Source organism: Pelodiscus sinensis, chromosome 4 (assembly GCF_049634645.1).
Source record: "Pelodiscus sinensis isolate JC-2024 chromosome 4, ASM4963464v1, whole genome shotgun sequence".
NCBI lineage: Eukaryota > Metazoa > Chordata > Testudines > Trionychidae > Pelodiscus > Pelodiscus sinensis.
In genome coordinates, this window is record NC_134714.1 from 93,358,089 (window position 1) to 93,377,988 (window position 19,900).

The window sequence follows — 19,900 nt, forward strand, 5'->3', positions numbered from 1 at the left end:
TGAATCTTGAACTCACACTCTCCATGCAATACTACTTTCTGTAACAAAAGATTTCTGTGACAATCCAGCATATATTTTTTAAAATTGTTCACTTCATGTTATGTGAGAACAAGCTCTTTGTCACCTTCCTTGTCAGGATCTCAACAAGGGCGGTCAAGGCCAAGAGCAGGGGCAAATCTGAGTCTGGAAATACCAGAAGAGTTTGTAGGTAGGTTCAGGCCAGGATTAATACAGGCCAGGGACTGAGTCAGGAGCCAAAGCCGAAACCATGCCAGAGTGAAGCCAGGAATTCAAAAGTAAGGAGCTGGAAGTCATGACAGCTACAGATGAGCCACACAGTCACCAGGATACTACCTAGACATATCTTGGGTGTATATAGGGTAGAAAGCCAATCAGGAGTCATGGAGCTGCTGTCCATCAAATCCTTAAGGCAGAACTTCCCATGTCTGTGTCTTCAACAAGTTCATGGGAAGTGCCGTGCAAGTTAGTTACAGCCTGGAGATATCAGCTGCCTGGTTGCTCTACAGACCCAGGTTCTATAATTTTTGGTACATGAAAGTATTCACATAGCACTGCGTCCAAACTTTTCGGATTTAATATTAACAAATATGCTGTTTTATAACTTCCTGCTTTTAACAGCGCTGAAGTAATGGAATACTTTAAATCACTGCAGCCATGTAAAATTGCAGTGCACTGTAGCTGTACCCTTAGGGGATATGTCTGTTGGCTAGACTGCAAATAGTGCCACTAAATTATAATGCCAGAGTGAAATAAAATGTATTTGGCACAAATGTTACTAAAATACAATAAATGAAAATAAATCTAACAATTGTTATTTCCTTTTATAATGCCTGTAATGTTATCAAGATGGGCATGATCATTTATTTCAAACTGTTTGTTTTTGCTGTCTCACACAGGCGGTATTTTGGTGAAAAAATTGGTCTTTATTTTGCTTGGTTGGGATGGTACACTGGAATGCTCATTCCTGCTGCACTTGTCGGGCTGTTTGTTTTCCTTTATGGATTATTTACGATGGATTCTAGCCAAGTAAGGTATGATACACAATGAAATCCCATTTTAGCAACTGCAAGTTATTTTTGCTAGTTCCATTGCTGAAAAGGCAAGTAGCAGCCAGACACAACCTTAGCTAAATGTTGCATCTCTTCAATCAGAGTTTAAACATTTGATTGACTTAACAGCTTTTCATAATAATCCAAATGAGGACTCGGTTATGTCATCAGAGACATCTCCTCTATATAACCATTTACATAAAAAACTGGACAGTTGCCATTCGTGGTACCTATATTTATATGTTTGCAGCATTTCCAACTCTGAGTACAAGGAAATACAGCAAATACTGAGCTGAAGATAAGTGATTGCAAATGACCTCCTATGAACGGTTCTCACTATGGTGAGCAGAATTCATGACAATTCTCTGATATCATTGAAACTCTGAACATAATTCTTCTCCCCGCTTCACTGGTGTAAATTAAGAGCCAACTCCCTTGTAACCAATTGAGCTACACTCATTTAATATTGGTGCGGGAGAGATCACAGTTGAGTGCTGTGCAGCATGAAAGCCACTGAAGTTTCAAAGTGAATTTTGCCTGATATGGGTCTATCCTAGGAGGAGCTGATGATGTCAACTTAAGAAAGAAGGGAAGAGAAATTGTGCTAAAGCAAATGTCTGATATGTTGTAAGGAGAAGTTTCTAAAAAGAGACTCTTCTTTTCAAAGCTTTCCATTAGGAGTGATTAGTTCCTCAATGCAGAATGCTAACCCATGGGATTAAAGTATAAAGTTTAGTCTGTGCTTACTAGTAATTTGCATGCTCAGACTGTTACCTTAATGGAGCCAAATTTTGTAGAAAATTGATGCATTTTAGCCTTTGAACAATGAGCACTTTACCTTCCTTTAAATTGTCTTTATCCTGTACTTTACGAAGTCCACCTGCAGTGCTTAATTAAAGCTTTGGAAACAATCAAATACCATTGCAGGTTGTGATATCAGCCAAACACAGTGTATTTCATTGTGTTGAGATGTTTTATTGTTTTTATTCCATGTTGTACGTTTGAAATGCAAACGTACAACATGAAATTGAGTTAATTTTAAAATGGAGTTACAAGTAGTTTCGAATATATAGGTCCGTGTGTTCTCTTTTTTATATTTTTCTAGTTTTACAACCAGATTTCCACTTTCCCTTGCTTTATGAAAGATTCACCCAAACAAAAGAGGAAACTGAACCCCACAAGAGGAAGCGTGAATACTAGCGACACAGAAATTTCAGAATATTCAACACAAGCAAATTAGGTCAGGGATGCTCAAACTTCATTGCACCATGATGCTCTTCTGTCAACAAAAATTACTTCATGATCCCAGGAGGAGGGGCCTGAGCCAGAGCCCACCCAAGCCCTTCTGACCTGGGTTGGGGGAGGGGACAAAGCCCAAGCCCCACTCCTCTGGTTGGGGCGGGGACAAAACTGAAGCTCAAGGGCTTCAGCCCCAGGCAGTGGGCCTGTAACCTGAATTCTGCTGCCCAGGGTTGCAGCTCTTGGCATTGGCTTCACCAGGCCTGTTGACAGGGGGAAAAAAGGTCAATTGCCGGGGAGCACAGTGATTCAGAGGCCCAGTCCTCGTGACTGCCACTGTTGCTATGGTAGCAGCCGGAGCCCCAGGCCCTTGAAATCGCCATGTGCTCTGCGACTTTGAGAGCTGGAGAGAGCACCCAGACCCATCCTTTCCACCCTCGACCCTGCCCCTTCCAGAAGTACAATGCCGACTCCCCCACACACCTTAGGCCCGTGCAGGTTGCTGTCTTCACTCGGCTTTGGCCCTGGTTAGTGGAGTTTGGGCATCTGGTGACCCCATTCAAAGGCAGTCATGACCCACTTTGTGATCCCCACCCACAGTTTTAGGTCATGTAGGAACACGAGTTTTATGCTGCAAACCGTGACAATGAAAGCCAGGATAGAATTCAGATCTTCTTGATCCCAAACCATATGCCCCTAGCATTTGAGCTGAAGTATTTTAGCTGTTGATAGTTTCTGACTCTTGTTTTAGCAGTTTTAATTTTATACAGTAGAGGACAGCAACACACAAAAAGTAATCTGTTCTTACAATATGTCCTTGTCTACTCTGGTGTAGTGTAACAAAAACAACAACAACAACAGCAACAAAACCTCTAGTAAACTAGATTGTAAAGACAGCAAAGTATCCTCCCTTAGCATAGAGAGAGAATAAATGACCTCATCTGTCTTTTCCATGTTTATAGTCTGTGATTCTAGTATTATTGAGTTAATATTTGTAAAGCACTTCAAAGAGGAGTGTGGTATAAATGCTAGGTGGCGTTAGTAATTTACTGTTTCGATTTGCACTCTGTAAATGTTACAAGTCTATGTTTTTATCTCAATGAAAACAGTTAACCTTAGAGATTTTAATTTTGTGCCAGGGCATGTTGTCTGACAAATGTTCACATTGCCCCAAAACCTATTAAAAAAATGTGATTATTCAGTACAGTACCAATTGATGCCAGGTTGACTTTTTATTTTAGTAATGCCCTTTATCATGAACATGTTAACTATAAATAGCACTTTAGATTTTGCTTCTAAAACTGTTTATGGGCATTAGTGACACAATCTCTGTTCTGTGTTCACCAAGCTTTTTAAAAAAATCCTGCTGACTGATCAAATTAGATTTTTTGGGGAAAAAAGCACTTTGCTCAGAAATGTTGAGCAACCCCTCAACTGCTAGTATTATGTAAAAGTGCTCTTTGGGAAATACAAATCCTCCCTCTAGTGGTTTAGGAGCAAATTTCATTTAATCTCCATCAGCCATTTATTCAACACCAACAAATATAATATATTACCTGTGTTTTAAAACATGGTTTTCCCATTTCTATCTGCAGAGGAGCTTGGAGATTCAGAGGTCTTTTTGTTTCCCTATCACAGCTGATGGGCTGGGCAGATCATTCCATCAAAAGTCCCATGTTGTTTCCAGCACTCATCATTGGTATTAAGGCTACCATGCATGGTAGTGCAAGGCTGTACTTTACAGTGGTGAAAACTAGTTCCATGATTCTGTTTGGAGATGTATATAGTTGTATCAGAAAAATACAGTGGGTTTGTATCAAATTACTGTGAGTTATCAATTATCAAATTGCTGTGAGTTCAGATTCCATGAGATCTTTAATAGAACCCATACCAGCAAGAGTATGTGTAAACCAAAATCAAACTGGATTCTTTTGCATTTGTATTTCATCTCTTTTACTGCCTAAGGAAGCTATTGCAGCCTCAGTTTATCCGTGGTAAGGGAAGTTTGTTTGGGCCAGCATGGTAATGATAAGGACTTAGGACAGGAACTTAAGAGGTGTATTAAATGGAGCTGGTAATGTAGCAGTATCTTGTGGCTAGTGTCCAATGTGGGTAAGCAACTCAGAGGGGTCAGCTTCAAGAGGAACACGCGAGCAGGGGATTCAGAAGATAACAGCCTGCAGGAAGACGAGCAAGGCTTTGCAGACTAGAATACCCTCATTTCCCCTAATGGAGAAAGGAGGAAAGAATTTAGAAATGGTCAGAATCCTAAGGCTAAAGTTAAGCTAAAGAGGGACACCGTACATGGTTATTTAACAAGGTTTCCATTTTACAGAACCCTTAGCAACAGTACGTATCTGGTATTTTGTGGGACAGTGAGGTTACATACTCTCCATCCCTACTACGGATCCTAAAAGCTCATGCTTCAGGGTTTCAACTGACTACCCATAGGGGCCAGGAAGGGATTCCCTCCCCCCTCTGTCCCCCAGTGTAATCTGGGAAGAATTTTTTTCCAGTGTCCTTCCTATGAAGCATCAGGAATGGCCATGCTAGATGGGACATTCATCAGGGAAGGGCTTTGAGGTAGCACCAAGCAGTTTCTCTCTCAGGTACTTAACTGGCTGGTTCTTGCTCACATGCTCAAGGTCTGTGTGGAGTTGGAAAGAAATTCACTTGCATGTCAGATTTTCAGTGACCTTGGGATTTTTTGCCTTCCTCTGCAGCATGTGGACGCAGGTCACCTGCCAAGATTATCTGGGTATCTCTCACTTAATCATTTCCCCACAATCATAGAAGCCTTGGGCACTGATGAACCTTGATCCTTCATATTCTCTGCCTTTGGCATGTAATGGTTTAGTCTTCTATGGGATGTGATACTTTGGTTTAATTTCAGTTAATTTTGGTTAATATGCAGGTGCTGGGTTGCACTGGTGGCCTATACAGGAGATCAGACTAAGTGATGTAGTGGTCAATGTTCTCTTTAATCTTTCCATTCATGTGCAGATTTTTTTCCATTCATGTGTGGAATATATTTTGTTATGTGCAGCGAGGCATGTGCGAGTGTGCATGATCAATAGAATCACAAAACCTACCTGTGGGTGCTCTACAAATCAACAGGGTGGCATTAGAATCAAGGTATTGAATAATGTGCCTAACGTTAAGAATGTGAGTAGTCCCAGGAGACTGCTCATGTACGTAAGCACCTTAGTGAGTTTCAGGGTCTTCTGAGGGCCACACTAATTGGATAGCTCAAGATTTATTTTTCAATCTGTAACTGAAATGTCATTACAATAATGGCTCTTGTTTTGTTTGTCCCCATAAATGATACAATTTGGGGGGAAATTTAAACACAAATACTCAAAATACAAGTGCTAGATGTTTTCCACCGTTTGCGCTCACCCTTCCCCAGTAAAACTAGTTGCCACCTGCTTTGGATGTTTTTGACTTTAAATATCTTGGGTGAAATCCTGGCTTTACTTTAGTAGATCTAACTTTTCTATTGACTTCACTGGGACTGGGATTTCACTCCTTGTCACTGTACATGTGCTTGGCCAGATCTTTCAGATTATGCAGATTGACATGGCTCCATTAATGTTGCCAGACCTAGAGTCTACACCAGCTGAGGATCTGTTCCCTGTGTTTTAAAGAGTGGCATAAATATTACTACAGGTTGAACCTCTGTTAACTAGGACTGTCTGGTCCAGCAACATCCATGATCCAATAGGACCACGGATGTTCCAGGACCAGAGAGTCCCAGTGGAAGGCTGGCAGCAGGGCTCCCAATAGCTGGGCTGCCTGGCATGTCCAGGAACCTGGCATCCCACATCGCGGCTGCCCGGAAGGTCTAGGAGCCCAGCACACTGCAGCTGGGTGCCAAGTACAGCCAGGAGCCTGGTACGCAGGGAGCTGGGCTGCCTGGCTTAGCAGGGAAGGTGGGGGGACTGGCAGGGCTGTGGGGCTGGCGAGGGGCATGGGGTGGCCAGGAGGCTGGCGGCTGATCCAGCTGGGGGTGCAGCCAGTAACAGGGGATCCTGAAATGACCTTCCCTGGTTCAGCAAAATCCCTCATCTGGGTCAGGTCCCAAGAGTGCTGGATCAGGGAGGTCCAATCTGTACCTAACTTGGCTAAATTTAAGGATAAGTAGTTAGTATTCTGGAAAGCCATGTGTGCTTGGCAGAAATAAGGACTGCAGTATTAGATCCAATTATGTTGTTAAATTTGCCTAGGGTCAAATCTTGTTGCTGCTGAAGTTGTTTGCAAAGCTCCTCTTTACTTCAGTGAGTAATGATTTGCTCTTAAATTAAATTGATCATTAAAAATTAGATTTTTATTCGCCTATTTCATGGTCTAGGTATCTTACAAACAAATTAAGACTATAAATGGTGTCATTTAGATCTGGGAAAATGCAAGAAGCCTTTTTATAACCTTTATTTTACCATCTTTCTATTAAGCAAAGAGATCTGTGAGGCAAACGAAACCATCATGTGCCCTATGTGTGAACGCAATTGCACACTACAAAAACTCAACGAAAGCTGCATCTATGCAAAGGTAATTATTAGCTTTGTCCTGCAAGCTGATGCTATCTAAAAGTCAATTCTCTCTGCATAATGATTGCTGCTGTTACTTCTGCAAAGGCACCTCTACAAAGTGGAGATGCTCTGCTAACCTTTCAGTGACAAAAATATTTGCAACCTTTATACTCAAATAGTTTGTGTTTCATTAATGATGAAACAATCACAGCTGATTCTAAAAATTAGTGTCGGAGCACATTTTTTTTCTTACCTCTATTTTTGTCCATCTGAAGAAGCCCAATGATTTAGCAAACCTTTCTGGTAGTGTTTTCTACTTTCCTGTATGATTAAGTTCTCGGGGTTTTTTTTCTTTTTCCCTTGTAGTGTAACTGAATTTCTGTTCTTTTAAAGGATTTTTTTTTATGATGGAAATGTATAATGGTCCTGTGGTTTGCTTTGTTTAACCAACCCAGCATAATGGTCTAACACAGTCTAATTTTCTGCTACAGGAAGCTGTCCCCCAAACACAAGCATTGACTGCTTTTAAATGCAAGCAATGTATATACATGAACACATAAATCAAGCCACTTTGGTTTGTATTATATTATCAAGGCTAAAAATAGTTTTTCTTTCTCAAAATAATTCTTGTTCAAAACTCAATATTCATAGAAATTTAAATGGCTCTGGCTTTAAAGCATAATAGTTAAAATTTGAAAAGAAATTTCAGTTTTTTAAAGAATTTTGAAATTTTGGTTTAATTTCAAAATGAAGCTAAATCAAAAAACAGAGAAATTCTTTATGAAAGAAAAATTCAAAATAATTTTAATCAAAACATTTCATACTGATTTTTAGTGTTTATAACATATAGTCTGGTACACAACAGAAATAATGCAAAATGACAAATAAATAGGTTTAATTTAAAAAATGTGGAAACTGGATGTTTTGATATTGTCGGAGCTTGGTTTTTTCCCCCAAAACAAAATGTTAATTGACTTGATGTTATGAAGTCTCTTGATTTTAAAGTTTCTTTTTTTGACAAAAAAAAATGGCTCCATCATTTTTTCTGACCAGCTCTAGCAATAAATCTTTCATCAGATGCACCCAAAACATTGTACAAACTGCTGGGCTGCCCATCACAGAAATGCATTCACCTATGGATTGCAGTTCTTTAACTGCTGTGATGTAGTAGGGGGTACCTTGCTGGTTGCTATGCTGGGTGGGCAGTGGGTTGTGAGTGACCTCCACTGGCTGCTGGCTGCAGCATGGTCCAGCGGGGCAGGAGATGAGTCATTATGCAAAGGGGCTTCGAACCTGTCTGACAAGTTATCCCCCAGGGAGCGGAACAATGGGAAGAAGGGAGGTGGAGCCCTTGCTGGGGGCAGGGCTGGAAGTGAGTTAGTTAGGTTTCTGGCTGGTATCATGGAGGAAGCAGCCTAGGCAACGGGCTGGGTTCAGGGGCCCATCTCAAGGGGGGCTGAGGCATCCTAGGCCTGCCCTGTAACCAGATTACATCTGTGCTGTGCTGTATCCTGGAGAAGCAATAAACTCCCTCTATTCTACTGGCTGGTGGAGTCTGTCCGTGCCATTACGGGGGTGCAGGAGATGGGAAAACACCAACGTGCTGTCACAACTGCACACAACGACCTTACCCAGCAATTAACTGGAAGGGACACTACAATCACCAATATAGTAGTTTTGAATCATTTCATTTTAAGATCCTTGTTCCAGGAGAAAAGTTTTCTCTCTTTTATCTCTTCTATTAAAGATGCAGGTTTGGTGCTGTAAATATCACACACCGTTGTAAACTCCAGCCTGGGAGAGAGAACATTCCAAGCCTGAGCTAACTGCCACCCTCCCATGTCACTGAGTGGAGAAAATTGATGGGGCCAGAGGTGTAAGAGGGACAGTCCCGGTATCAAGAGAGGGAAATGCTTGTGAAGGGAAAATAGGTAGCTCCTCCCATGGGACTCCTTGGCACTGATTGGCCAGCTGGGTGAGATGGGTGCTGACTGGCCAGCATTTTCCAGCTTCCAGGATTTCATCCTGCACAGAGGCCACATGGACCCTCTTTTGGCTCTATTTCAGCAGTCAACCCTTGGCACCAGAACTAGGAATGAGAACCCAAGCTGATAGATGCTGTGGGGTCTAACGGATATCCCATAAGGAGATTTGGAAGAAAATGTTCTCTCCTCAGTCAAATTGGCAGAGAATCAGGGAATTTTTTTGTACCTTCCTCACACCACCTGCAATTCACAGTGAGTTAATTAGGAACATGTATATTTCCTACCCATGATACTGGGGTGTCATTGCTCAAGTGGTAGATCTGACTTCACCAAGGTTCACTGTGAAGTTAATAAAGCCCTGGTGATTTCTTGCAAGGCTAGAGAGAGTGGGATGAAAATTATGCATTTTTCCTCCCCTCCCCTTTGCACATCATTTCCCTCCTGTTGATAAACAGATCCTAGAATCTGCAGAGAGCCCTATCCTTGTCTGGGAAGATGGATGATAATGCCGAGGAGATCCTAACCTGCTTTCTTATCTCATTTCCTCCATGCAGCCATAAAGAACACAATTTGGATCACGACATTTCTTTTGATAGTCCCCTTAAGAATAACATAGCCAATTAGTACCGGACTATTAATTTAAGGAGACAGAATGTAATTATTTAAGGTGTAATTTGGCCAGGACACCTGGGGTAATGCTCTTGTTCTTGAAAAAGATTTCTTTAACCATCAGTCAGCACCTTGGTTTTATGGCTTTGTCTTGCTTTCAGCAGTATGTTGCCCTATAGTACATGTCCTGACTCACCAGCACTGCTTTCTGTAGCTTCTCACTTCTATGCAGACATCTCCAATCAAGAGACCCAGCCAGCTCAGCCCACTCCTGCTTAGCTTTAGGATAAAATCCTAGTTTGATGTGGTGCTAAGACTATAGGTCCAAACTTCTCAGGTCATTCTAAAGAACATGCATGAGAAACCTACATGCCAGAAACCTACATGCTATTCAAGCAAGGTCTGAGCAGTAACTTTTTTGAGGTTCCTTCTGCATTTCCTCAGAAAGGTGAATTGTTTACTGCTGCCTTTATTGTACAGATTACCCCCAACCTGCTTGCATTAAAAATCTGGAGACACTTGTCTATTTTATTGACTTGCAAAATTCTGTAAACCCTGCCACTTTCATTTTCTATTCAGATTTTCAGTCTCATAAAATACTTTGCTTGTATGTTATTTTTAATATAAAGAAAAACAAAGCCAAAAGCATATTTGCATACAAATTTCACACAGTTATATCATTCATAAAATGAGCATACTTGCTGTTAGGCATTAGATAATAACCTTTAAATTTTTTTCAGCAATTTAAAATAAACAGAGTACTATATACTAAAAAACGTGCCTGTTTAATGACTCTACTCCATATTAAAAGTGTTTGCATTCAAGAGAAAATAAAACATACTGGCAAGCAATACAGTATTTATGCTTTTTCAACTTTTTCCCCTGAATTTATAAGTGACAAGGATGTTGAGAGGTTTTTTAATATTTAATTATCTTCCCTCTTATAAAATATCCTCTCAGTGTTTATTTTCTAAAAGCAGATGCAATAACAATGGCAGTCTTTCATTTGAAAAAAGGTAAATTTGTCTGCTTTATAGGACTGAGCCAGTAAGTGAGACAACCCCAGTGACAAAAGAAGGCAGCTATTATGTGTGATACTTTTGCTAATAGGAGATGTGTAACTCTCAATCCTTTAAATATCCCATAACCCTTGAGTCCTCACAAGCATAGCATTCCTGATGCCACAATATATTCTGTTAAAGGGCCCAATATTGCAAACTTTTATTTCTCTTAAATGGATCTTATCCAACCTGTCCCACTGAAATCAATCCCACCCTCATGAATAAGGATTACTTGAAGAAGTAAGAGTTGCAAGATGGAGCCTTACACTATGAACAAAATCAACAGTAATTAAACTTAGGGGTAGCCCAGTTAGTCTGTAACTGGAAAAACTTAAAAAAACAATGAATAGTCTATCATCACCTAAAAGACTATCAATACATGTAGATGGTATCATGAGCTTTTGTGAGTACAACCCACTTCTTCAGATGTTTTTTACATTTTTCCAGTAATGAAACTGTAATCTGAGTTGAAGTATTTACTAAAACGAAGCTATTCTCATTTGAAACAGAGAAAATACTCAAATATGCTCAAGACTTGCATTAGTTATTAAAAACACTTATGAGATCTTTTCTTTTTGTTTTTTTCTCTATTTCCCCTATTTGGTAGTGTGTGTGGGGGAGGAGGGGAAATCAAATGTTCCTGTGCAGAAATTCTCTCTCACAGGTTTACTCCAATAAAAAGCAGTAATCTATCATCTTTCAAGTAAAACTTTAAACCTGAGGACCTGATCATTGGTGCTCACCAAATATTCTATAGCATTTTTTCACTAAATACATTTCTGCCCTTTACCACTGGCAGTTGACTACCTAAAATCCCCCTTCAGTAGGAAATATTATTCTTCACCACAGCCTCCGTATGCTGTTGCCTACTACGACTTGCACACAGTCACTCTAGATTCATATTGTCAAAATGTCTGTATTTCTATGGTGGATACAATGAACCATGAACAATACACAGAGGACATATTTGGGATAACACATCCCTTTGGAGCATTCAGACTGACATAGGCATGTAACCATTTTCAATTACAATTTATCCACCATCCACTGTGAGCTTTGAACTTTGCAGATAAAACAAAAGCTGTCCCAAAGAGTTTACACTGCAGGTAAAAAATGGACAATAGGCAACAAACAATAAAGAGATTGTGAAGCAGAGAAAGTTATGCCTATCTTAGTACTATAATTACTTCATTTTTACATTAATTTTTATTAATATCTGGATGGCTTTATACTTCATTTTGAGGGTAATTAGGATTTATAGATTTGTTAAAAGGAAAGGAGGGATTTAGAGGAAGAGCATAGAGGCCTGATAGACCAAGTGAGACAAGATATCCATGCATGGAGTTGAAAGTAAGGAAAAAAGAAAGAAGGGAATGAATAAACAGCAAGGGGCATTCATGGGAGAGAGGGAAATAGAGATAAAAGTGGGTAGGTATGAAGGCACGATTTAAGTTGTTCAGGCCCTAAAAATCTAGGACAAGGAGCTTAAATCAGATGCAGCAGGTGAAAGGAAATCATAGAAGAATTTAAAGACCCGGTTAGATGTGGTCAGAGTATCTGGCAAGAGGACTAAGTTTTGAGACCATATGTTAGACTCGTTAAAGGTGAATGAGTGATAATTGCAGTGAAAGATGATCCAGGCCTGCATATGCAGTGGGAATTAGGGGGCATGAATGGAATTGCACATGCAAATGCTGATGTGTGCACCTTTTATGTGGGATTAGAGCTTCCTATTTATATGCCTGTATTTTGGGGGTTAAAACCTGTAAAGCACTTTGGGATCCTTTTTTGGAAGGGAGAAGAAGATACTAAATGAATGTAGAGGTTTTATTATCATTAAATATTATTATTATTTATTTTGGTGTTTTACTTTTTGCATAGGTTACACATTTGTTTGATAATGGAGGGACTGTCTTCTTTGCTATTTTTATGGCAATATGGGGTAAGTCCATTTTCCTTCCTTTTACAGTTGCCTATTCATTTTAGAGTGGTTTGGAGCTTAATATAATTTTAAACAAGTAATATCCATGTTTATTTATTTTTCCTATTTTCTCCAAATCGGTGTTTGTACTACTGGGAAATTTTAAAAAAATTCCACCACTAATTTAAGTTCAGAATGCAATGACTGTAGAAAAACAAGGCCTTTAATCCTATTATTTATGTCACCCGAGCAGAGCCTCCTTGGGGGGTCCACTCACACAGGTTTAGGGCCAAAATCAGTTTCCAATGTAGAACGCTGTAAGATTAACAGATTTTAAGCTTGTAGGAGAAGGTTATTTAAAGAGAATTAAAGGCAGGTCAGAGAGTTTAGTGTTAACTATTAACAAGAAGATTTCAAATACAGGCAGTCCCCGGGTTACATGGATCTGACTTACATCAGATCCCCACTTACAAATGGGGTGAGGCAACCCGGCACTAGCTGCTTCCCCCCAGAAGACCAGGGAGACGCGAAGCTAGCGCCCCCCGCCCCTCCCCAGCAGACCAGGGAGACGCGGAGCGGCTTTTCTCAGCAGACACTTCAGCTTGAGAATAAAGGACTGAGGGAAGTGAGGTGTGGGAGAATAAAACTGAGCTCTGGAAAAATGTTTGGCTAGAGTTTCCCCTACAATATGTACCAGTTCCGACTTACATACAAATTCAACTTAAGAACAAACCTACAGTCCCTATTTTGTACGTAACCCGGGGACTGCCTGTAATTATTCTCTTCTTGGAAGGCCTTTGCATTCACTATGACATCATGCTCAAGACCAGGAGGCATCAAACAAACAATATATGCTCAGAGGCAACTTAAGAACAGGCGTTACCATCAAGTAACCTTTCTTTGATAAAAGAAGACAAATGCAGTTATTGCAGCACTGAGACCCTGATCCAGTGAGCTTTTGCTGCAGTTGATATGGGTTTGCAATGGGAAGTCAGTAGCAATATTAGAGAGTATAAAGATTAGCATGCTATTAATATCTGAGATAGATGGATAGATAGTTCTTCCTGTGAAAGTTCTGTATATTTGTACCCTGGGACTTTAACATTGGTCCCCACAGAGCGTGGCCTCTATTCAAACCAATACTATATATCATTGTGGAGAGGATATTTATGTACAGGGATTTCTCACTCTCACTTCAGCAAGTGCAAAGGGAAAGAGAAGGAATCTTAACAGTGCTAATCCACAGTATATGGTAGAACATCACTCATGTTTTGATGCCTTTGTTGGAGAAAACAGACATGCAAACAACGTAATAACTACTAAAAAAGGGATGATCAGGAGGGGACAACAGCAATGAAAACATCTGGAGTGTGCCCTTGTAATGTTTGCCTCTGTGGCCATTCATAGTTACAGCCCCACCTTGCTGATGTAGACTCACAACACTTCTTATGATTTAATATATGATGCCCCAAATACTTTTCATTCATAGCCACGTGGTTTGTCCTTCTGTGCACAATATGCTGTCCATGTACGTTTGTTAGCCATCACTCAGGTACTGCTTGTTTCAGTTTTCGCTTAGTATGAATGTCCAGTATAATGAAATACTCTCCAGAGCTTTTCTGGTTCCTCCACTGATTCTAAGGCTGCTTTCCTGCTTCCTCTGATGTAGACAGCATTGGTAGCTGCATGAATGGCCCTCTAGTAATGACTTTCCAGTCGTTGGTTCTGTGTAAATCCTCTGACACTCTCTAATGCAGAAATATAGTTGAGGGAAATTATATTCCTTCTTATGGTCAAACCCCTGACAGTCCAGGCTGCTTTGGAAACAGAACAGTGATGGGAAATTTTAATTTTGTTTCCCATTAGTCATGGTTCCCTTATATGCTCAACTATATTCATTTACATTAGATTATCACAGTTGCAGATGAATGAAATTTAATATTTTTTTTTCCTTGTGAACTTAACACACACTTGGCCAGGTTCTCAGCTCATGTTCATGGGTATAATGCCATTAACTCCCCCAAAGTGTCCACTCTTGACAACACACAGTAAGAGCCACAGCAATAAATATATGTCCTATGCAAACATTAGGACACTTAATCTTCGAGAACCATAAGCATCAAGTTGTTCTTACAAATCATATTTTGCCTTCCTAAAGCTTTTATGTCTTTAGGCATCTTAGGTGGCTCTAAACAGATACATTATGCTATTATTTTGAATATCAGCTCCATGATTTTTAGTCTCTTGCTGAATGAGCAAGAATTTTAAACTAGTCTGTAGTTCTCTGGATCCTTTTCATATTTTTTCTCCAAGGAGAATTCATTTCTTCCACAGAGTCCATCCCAAAATATGCTGCATCATTTCTATAGCTCCTAACCTGCAATGCAGATAATAGACCAACTGGTGCAGAGGAGGAGAAAGTGTTGACTATGCTTCTCTTTATTCTTGTGCTCTCCCTTCTGTAGTAACTGTAAGCAAATTCTCTTCATGTTTAAACAGTAATTCACTTTTGGCTGGCAAATTGCAAGCTATCATTAATGTAATTAAAGCCAGTGCCCTATAGCTTTTTCTGTCAAGAAGATGAAAATATCAAGGTGGGGAAAAAATCCCCTGAGCTGCAGATCTGATGGAAATGACATTTGAAGAAAGCAGCTTCTTATCATGGCAATTTTGTCTTGATGCGAATCTTTCCTTAGAATCCTGGTCATATTTTTCTCTGTTTACATGTTTGCAACCTTGACTGAAGCCAATGGAATTTGCCCAGGTATAACACACAGGATTTTGCCCGTTTCTGCGCAGCTTGCCAATATTGTTTCTAAAAAAATAGCATAGTGCCTTTTAACACTGAAGCAGATTGAGCACTCAATTAGTTTAATTACAAACTGGGACGGATGTCCTGTGGCGTAGCAGTGTATGACTGGTAAGTGTTAATATATTTTGCGATTTCAGATATGCTATCCAAAGCCTTTCAAGTTAATAGCCATAGGATTATTTCAAGGTAAATAAACTTGCTATGTATATAAAAAACAAGGCACATCGAAGATAAACGAGTTTATAATCTGAAGACAGCAGACCTTACCCCCTGAGATTATGCTGGGGGTTGAGATGAAGTCAAGTTGCCCATTGGAATGCCATCATATGGTTTTCCTTTGCTGTTCTGTGCTGCCGACTCATTTGTTGTGCTGGGATTGTAGTAAGACAAATCACCAAGGCTCACATCATAAGATGAATTCTCTAGTCGGAGAACTGGAAAAATACATCATGATTATTTATAGTGCTTTTCAAATAGTGCTTATCAGTGCAGTGTTTGAGTTCCTCAATATTAATAAATGTAGCCTTGCAATGCTTGGGAAGAAAAATGTTGAGGAACTGAGACACAGAAAGATTCAGGGACCTGATTCAAAGCCCACTGAAGTCAATAGAGGAACTTTTATTGACTTCAATAGGCTTTGGAGTGGGTACTCGTGACTTGCTCACACAAGATGCCTGTAGAAGAGTCAAGAATAGAACCTAAATATTTTAATTACCTGTCTGGTTCCTTAGTAACAAGACCATATTCTTCACTCAAAGATAAATACTTCAAGCTAATATATGACTAGATTGAATCAAATTGGACTATAGTATATTAATTCTCTTTCCTATTTCTTAACTATCAATAAAATGATCAAAACAGCAACATTTTGTTCTTTGGGAGATCTGAATGTAAACCTAAAAAAGTCAGAAAATGTCTGCACATGAATAGTGCTAGTGATTTTACACTGGAGTTTGGTTTTAATGTTCACGGCTATGTGTTTCTAAAACCGTTTGTGTCCAAAATATATACCGTGTAGTACAGCTTCGCTGTTCTGCCAGGACTGATCAGTGTTTAGCCATCAACTATCATATATACCAGGAGTGGGCAATAATTTTTAATGTGGGGCCACTCGAAGATTTTGGAAAGTGCTCAAGGGCCACATTTCTACCAATGGGGTTTGGGGGCTGGTTGGGTACAGAAGGGAGCTTGGGGCAGGAGACTGGATGTAGGAAGGGGTGTGAGGTCTGAGAGGGAATGTCAGTGAAGGAGTGGGTTGTGATCTGGGACAGAGGCTGGGGAGCAGAATCCAGGAGGGAGTGGGGGTACAGAAGAGGATTCTGACGTAGGGGAAGTGTATAGGAGAAGGTCTGAGAGGGAGTTGTGACCTGGGGGAAAGGGGTGCAGAGGTTTTGGGTGGTGGCCTGGTGTGGGGAGAAGAGAGCGGGGATGCCAGAGGCAGGCTCTGGCTGGAAGGCACTTACCTAGGCAGCTGCCAGCCAGCAGCCCTACGGGAACCTGAAGGCTGCAGTCTCAAGCTACTTCACTTGGCTCTGCTCGGGACAGGGTGAAGGAGTGGGGAGAGGGTGGGAGGGAGGAGGCTTCAATGGCTGCCCCTGCCACCAGCAAAACATCTCAGCTGCTATTGGTTGGAAACTAGCCAATGAGTGCTAAGAGATTTTGTTGAGGGGTGGAACAGAGCACAAAGGCTCCCTCCTTGCTCCTGAACAGCCACATTTAAAGTGGCTGTCGCTGCCCTGTGCTTAAGGGACCCAGTGAGGCAGCTGCAGGCTGGATCTGGTGGCTAGCGGGCTGGATCCAACCCGCTGGCAGCCTCTTGCCCACCCCAATATGCACTTACATGGGTCTTTATAAATTGTTTTGCCTACAAAGTGCATTACTGAGCTGCACAATTCATGATGGCCCTGCTAATAACAGTTTTACAGATCATAGAGAATAAACCAGCAGAGTATCGGCAACGGAAAATAATATATATGTTTAGAAATGTTCATCCATCTCTCTGTGAGTCTCACTGTCATTTAGGGGCCCCATCACTAGCCTCTGCCAGGCTCCCAGAGCTGTCCTCAGCTCCCAGCCTCTGGTTCCTCTGTAGGCAGGGTACTTCTCTGGCACTGCAGAAGCTGCAGAGGAACCGGAGACTGGGAGCTGAGGCAGACAAGGAGTTGTTAAGCACAGGGATAGGAGGCTGAAGATGGAGCTTGGGGCCAGTTTTTCCCAGAGCACCCATGGAGTTGCTGCTGAGGGGGACCATGGATATTGCTGGACAACAGAATCTCAGATTACAGAGGTTCATCCTGTTCTACTAATAATGGAATGACTATGCATGCACAACCTCTCTGCACATGAAGTATTGGGGGTGCTGGAAGAAGGCTTGCTGGAAAAAGTAAGTTCCTCTTTAAGGGTTAGAGAGCCAGGGAGTGACCACTTCAGCATGGGGAAGCTGACCCATCCTCCTCCCAAGTGTCCAGAAGAGAAGGTTGACTATATAAGTCCATAAACTGCAAGAAAAGCCCCTTCTTCAGAGGTCTGGGATGGAATTTTCCCCTCACTGCCAGAATGGCCAACTTTAAGTATTTGTGGGAGGGAGTACTGTCTTCCCCACAGCATGTTCCAAGTGTCTCAGTAGGAGTGAACATGAAACAAGAGTTAGGATATGATGTTGCATCTCTTTGTAAACATGGGACAAATGGCCAGTGCAGGTACTCTGTAGGAACAGGATATATTGATCAGATAAAATGGATTGAGAAAGGGTTGAAGAAGGTATTCTTTATAGAAACAGAAATGGGGAGTCAGTTCAGGACTCTTGTGACTGGTATGGCTGCCAACCAACTCATCTATCCTTTATAGTCCTCCCCTTAAGCCTCATTCAGGTGTGTGGGAAGGTGAGGTCCCAGCAGCAGATTGGCTACAATGGGTAGGGGGAAGAACTGACAGAGGCTGTTTGGGTACATACTGAACTGATTATGGAATTACCTGCACCATATACTTATCTCTCCAGGTACTCCCAGGCATTTAAGAATAAAATTGTGGCTTAATTAAACCACATTCAGTATCTCCTCTCTTACTTCTAGTATCGCCGGGCAATGGCTGTGTATTCCAAATTATGGTTCTCCTATGTAGATTACAGTGTAGGTGAACTTAAGAATGTAATTCTTAATGAGTTGAGATTTTAAATATAGAGTGAAGGAAATTTAATCACTTTTCCTGAATACAGTCAGTCCCTGGGTTACGTACAAGATAGGGACTGTAGGTTTGTTCTTAAGTTGAATCTGTATGTAAGTCAGAACTGGAGTCAGCCGCTGCTGAAACTGATCAGTTTCAACCGCAGCTGAATCTGGATGCCAGTTCTGACTTACATACAGATTCAACTTAAGAAACCCAGGCGTCCCAAAGTCAGCTGCTGCTGAAACTGATCAGTGGCTGATTCCAGGAAGCCTGGGGCAGAGCAACTCTGCCTCGGGCTTCCTGTAGTCAGCGCTGGTCAGTTTCAGCAGCAGCTGACTTGGGGACGCCTGGGGCAGAGCAGCTGGGGTGCTGCTGGGTTGCTCCAGTAGCGCGGCTCCTCGGCGCTACTGGAGCAACCCAGCAGCACCCCAGCTGCTCTGCCTCATGCGTCCTGATTCAGCCACTGCTGAAACTGACCAGCAGCGGCTGAATCAGGACGCCTGGGGCAGAGCAGCTGGGGTGCTGCTGGGTTGGTCCGGAGCGGCGCTGCGGGACCAACCCGTCAACCCCCAGATGCTCTACCCCAGGGGTAGCCAAGAAAAGCCTGGTATGCTGGGGGGGGGGGCACTAGCTGTCCCCCCCCCCCCCAGCAGACCAGGGAGACGGGGGTGGCGGGACCGCCCAAGTCCTCCACGGCTTTTCTCCGTCTCCCTGGTCTGCTGACCTGGGAGACGCGGAGCAAAGCTGCAGAGCACGTGGGCAGCGGGACAGTCCAGGCGTGCCGCGGCTGTCCCACTGCTGGCGTGCTCCGAGGCTTTGCTCCCCATTTCCCTGGTCTGCTGGTCAGACCAGAGAGGGGGGGAGCAAAGCCGCGGAGCACGCCTGCAGCGGGACAGCCCGGGCGCACTTGAGCTGTCCCGCTGAGGGCGTGCTCAGCGGCTTTGCTCCCCGTCTCCCTGGTCTGCAGGGAGACGGGGAGCAAAGCCTTGGAGCACGCCCGCAGCGGGACAGCTCAAGCGCGCCCGGGCTGTCCCACTGCGGGCGTGCTCCAAGGCTTTGCTCCCCGTCTCCCTGCAGACCAGGGAGACGGAGAGCAAAGCCGCAGAGCACAAGGGCAGCGGGACAGTCCAGGCGCGCCGTGGCTGTCCCACTGCTGGCGTGCTCCGCGGCTTTGCTCCCCATCTCCCTGGTCTTCTGGTCAGACCAGGGAGATGGGGAGCAAAGCCGCGGAGCACGCCAGCAGTGGGACAGCCGCGGCGCGCCTGGACTGTCCCGCTGCCCGCGTGCTCTGCGGCTTTGCTCCGCGTCTCCCAGGTCAGCAGACCAGGGAGACGGAGCAAAGCCGTGGAGGACTTGGGCGGTCCCGCCACCCCCGTCTCCCTGGTCCACTTTGCTCCCGGGCAAACGAGCAAAGCTGCCCAGGCGGTGGCTTTGCTCTGGTGTCCCTGGTCTGCTGGGGGTGTCCAGCGGCTTTGATGGACCCCCCCAGCAGACCAGGGAGACCGGGAG

The 19,900-nt window shown here is 42.7% G+C and overlaps 2 protein-coding genes across 14 annotated transcripts in view; one reads left to right on the forward strand and one right to left on the reverse strand.

The window, feature by feature from the left end:
• Positions 1-19,900, forward strand: part of ANO3 (anoctamin 3) — a 380,410-nt gene that overhangs the window by 304,708 nt on the left and 55,802 nt on the right. For 10 of the 11 annotated variants that reach the window (XM_075927756.1, XM_075927758.1, XM_025185005.2 and 7 more), the window contains 3 exons: positions 918-1,052; positions 6,761-6,857; positions 12,375-12,435. In XM_075927756.1, the coding sequence (XP_075783871.1) occupies positions 918-1,052; positions 6,761-6,857; positions 12,375-12,435 (293 nt within the window). The remainder of the gene's footprint in view (positions 1-917; positions 1,053-6,760; positions 6,858-12,374; positions 12,436-19,900) is intronic. The other variant, XM_075927761.1, reaches the window with a different exon arrangement.
• The window catches only part of MUC15 (mucin 15, cell surface associated), a 107,595-nt gene that overhangs the window by 77,381 nt on the left and 10,314 nt on the right, over positions 1-19,900 (reverse strand). The window contains exons 4-5 of one of the 3 annotated variants that reach the window (XM_075927766.1): positions 15,494-15,660; positions 14,319-15,229 (exon numbers count right to left, since the gene is read on the reverse strand). In XM_075927766.1, coding sequence (XP_075783881.1) covers positions 15,503-15,660 — 158 coding nt within the window. In that variant the 3' untranslated portion in view covers positions 14,319-15,229; positions 15,494-15,502. Of the gene's footprint in view, positions 1-14,318; positions 15,230-15,451; positions 15,661-19,900 lie in introns of those variants that run through there. The other 2 variants (XM_075927767.1, XM_006111499.4) reach the window with 2 other exon arrangements.